Source organism: Phalangium opilio, unplaced genomic scaffold (genome assembly GCF_054372755.1).
Source record: "Phalangium opilio isolate 3A_F unplaced genomic scaffold, DU_Popi_V2 ptg000093l_1, whole genome shotgun sequence".
Taxonomy (NCBI): Eukaryota; Metazoa; Arthropoda; class Arachnida; order Opiliones; family Phalangiidae; genus Phalangium; species Phalangium opilio.
Genome location: NW_028324198.1, coordinates 3,314,801 through 3,317,252, shown reverse-complemented (window position 1 = coordinate 3,317,252; position 2,452 = coordinate 3,314,801). Strand labels below are relative to the sequence as shown.

The following is a 2,452-nucleotide window of genomic DNA, read 5'->3' as shown; positions in this document are numbered from 1 at the left end:
ACTGGCACGGGAGATTACTTTTTTTCTCGAAAAAGTTAATAAATAGTTCAGGAATGTTTTTCATTGTTAACAACTCAAGGTGGATTGCCAAACCACGTAGCTCGAAGAGGAAAGGCCATTTTTCTTTAAAAGCCGAAGTTACGATCCCCTCGCTAATTTGTTTCCTTTGAAGTTTAAAACACATCTTTAGCTTAAGATCAACTTCAGCCATATTTGGATCAGCTTACATCCAGAGTTTTCTAAGCTCTTCTTCCTCATAAACTTGCCGTTCCAAGTCTATTTCGTTAATTTCCACAGTTTCAAGGCGTGGACTTTTAGATAATTTAGGAGAGCATTTTGGAGACCTCTCCACTGGCGGCATCGCTCCTTCCGTTCTGCGCGACAGGTGATCTAGCCTTCCATAAAGTTGCACAACTAGGCTTTGATAGCCAGACCCAATAACTTCACCATCTATCTCGTCTTTGACTGCATTTGGAAACCTTTTGGTGAATAGTTCAGCAACTACGCGCATGTCACCCCTACTTGGCCTGCGGCATTTTTTTAAGGTATCATCGACTAATGCACGAACTAGTCGCCTTCGGGTTTTGGCATCCAGTTTTGTATTTCTTCCCAGTTTTTCTTGCGTTTGTTTGTTGAATATATTTGCCGAGATTTTGTACTTCTGTACCCATGTCTCCTACGTAGAAATAATAACCCCTTTTTTACTCTCTGTAGATACGAGAAGCAAATATTTTAAAATCTTTAAATCGCTTTAAACCGTAAAAGTGGTTTCGTGACAATTTTAAATTCAGATTTGGATATACTATCTAAATTAATGGGCATGTTCTTTGGGCGATTTCGTGTCCAAACTTTTCTTTGACATTTTACCATCCGGGCCACTGTTTTCGAGTTAAGAATGAAGTATTTTACGGATGACCCGTTAAATATAACTAAGAAATGTTAATTAAATTTAAGGGGTCATCCGTAAAATAATCCAATCTTTACTTGAGAACAATCAAACCCGAACGGTAAAATGTCATAGAACATTTTCGACTAAAAATCGCCCAAAGAACATCCCCTTTATTCTATGAACGGCTTATCAGATACACTCTGAATATAATAGGCCTAGTAAAACAATCCTTTAATATTTACACGAAAATACAACAGTTTCGACTTGAAAACAACCAATTTCAAGTATTCTTACCGGGGTAATTTGAGAAGCCTTTTCAGAATTTCCAGAGGGAGTTTCCCTCGAGTGCATAGATAAGTCAAACGAATCTACGTCAATGAGTGTCATTGCTTTATCCATGGATAATGACGAAGCTTTGGATAAATCCAAAAACATAAACGTTTGTATGCCATTTCTCAAAATTTGGTTTGTGTACTAGCAAAGGAATCGAGCCTTTTACCTTTTGTCAAACATTCTTCCCGCTGTTTTTTGGCATAAGTACAAATTTTTCTAGCTTGGACTGGTTTTAAAAACGAACATTTTAACATATTCTCATCTACTAGTTCCATGTCATTCAAGTTTTCAACTCCGAGCTCGATTAAATGATTAACAATCTGATCAACTAGGTTTGAAGGTGCTGATGGCAACCCACCTATAACCAAATGTTTAAGGCCAACATAGCTATTGTTTTCAGATGTCACAGGATTGATCGCTGTCAGATCGTGAACCAACTGAGTAAAGGGTTGAGAAGTTATAGATCCTTCCATAGTTTGAGCTGCTTCAAATTCAGCCATCTGAAAGAAATTAGTTAATCTATGGCGTGTGCGTATACTTGCAACATAACTATTTGCATGAATTTTTCCATGTATGTACATGAGAAAAGATCCTTCTGCTTTGGCAATGGTAACCGCACTGTCATAAATTGGTTGGCATTAATTCCGTTGAATCCCGATTTTTAGGGGCTCAACCTTTTATGGACAGATACAGCAACCAAGATAAGTATTTTTTTTAAATAATTGATGTTTTATAATCATGTCTTTAAACTGAAAAAATTTAATATCTGTTACTGCGGTCATTCCATTTTGTTCTCTTATCATTTACTTTTTCTAGTCTTTGTCCACGAAGACATTATTTATTAATATCTGTTCCTTCAGTCTTCATTTTAATTAAGATTGTTAAGAAACTGTTGCATTTTTAAAATCTGCACTAAGCACAAACATAAATATAGGGGAGCTTAAGCATAAGGGACCTAATATTGCTAGTTAGTGACTAATGCTTTCAGGTACCAGTTAATCAGTTATCACCAATGAGATTATTTTATCACTGAAAACATCAAATTTCCATACTAAAATTATTTTGGCCTTTCTTTATCCCCAGACTTTGAGTACTAAAATATTTAAAATAACTCTGAGGATTATCTAGAAACATTTCTACTGATATTTCAAATTCAGAAGAATCAGTCATCGTTTTGAGTCTTTCAGATGATGGCTTGGACTTATGTTACTGGTTTTCGGTTTTCGTTGT

At 35.8% G+C, this 2,452-nt stretch overlaps 1 protein-coding gene across 1 annotated transcript; it reads right to left on the bottom strand.

Moving 5' to 3' along the window:
* Positions 1 to 223: 223 nt before the first annotated feature.
* On the bottom strand, positions 224 to 1,722 carry LOC149640317 (uncharacterized). Its single transcript, XM_089850673.1, has 3 exons — positions 1,489 to 1,722; positions 1,184 to 1,363; positions 224 to 676 (listed from the first exon to the last, which is right to left on the bottom strand). Exons 1-3 carry the CDS (start codon positions 1,720 to 1,722, stop codon positions 224 to 226), a joined length of 867 nt encoding a protein of 288 aa, XP_089706799.1.
* Between the last annotated feature and the right edge of the window lie 730 nt (positions 1,723 to 2,452).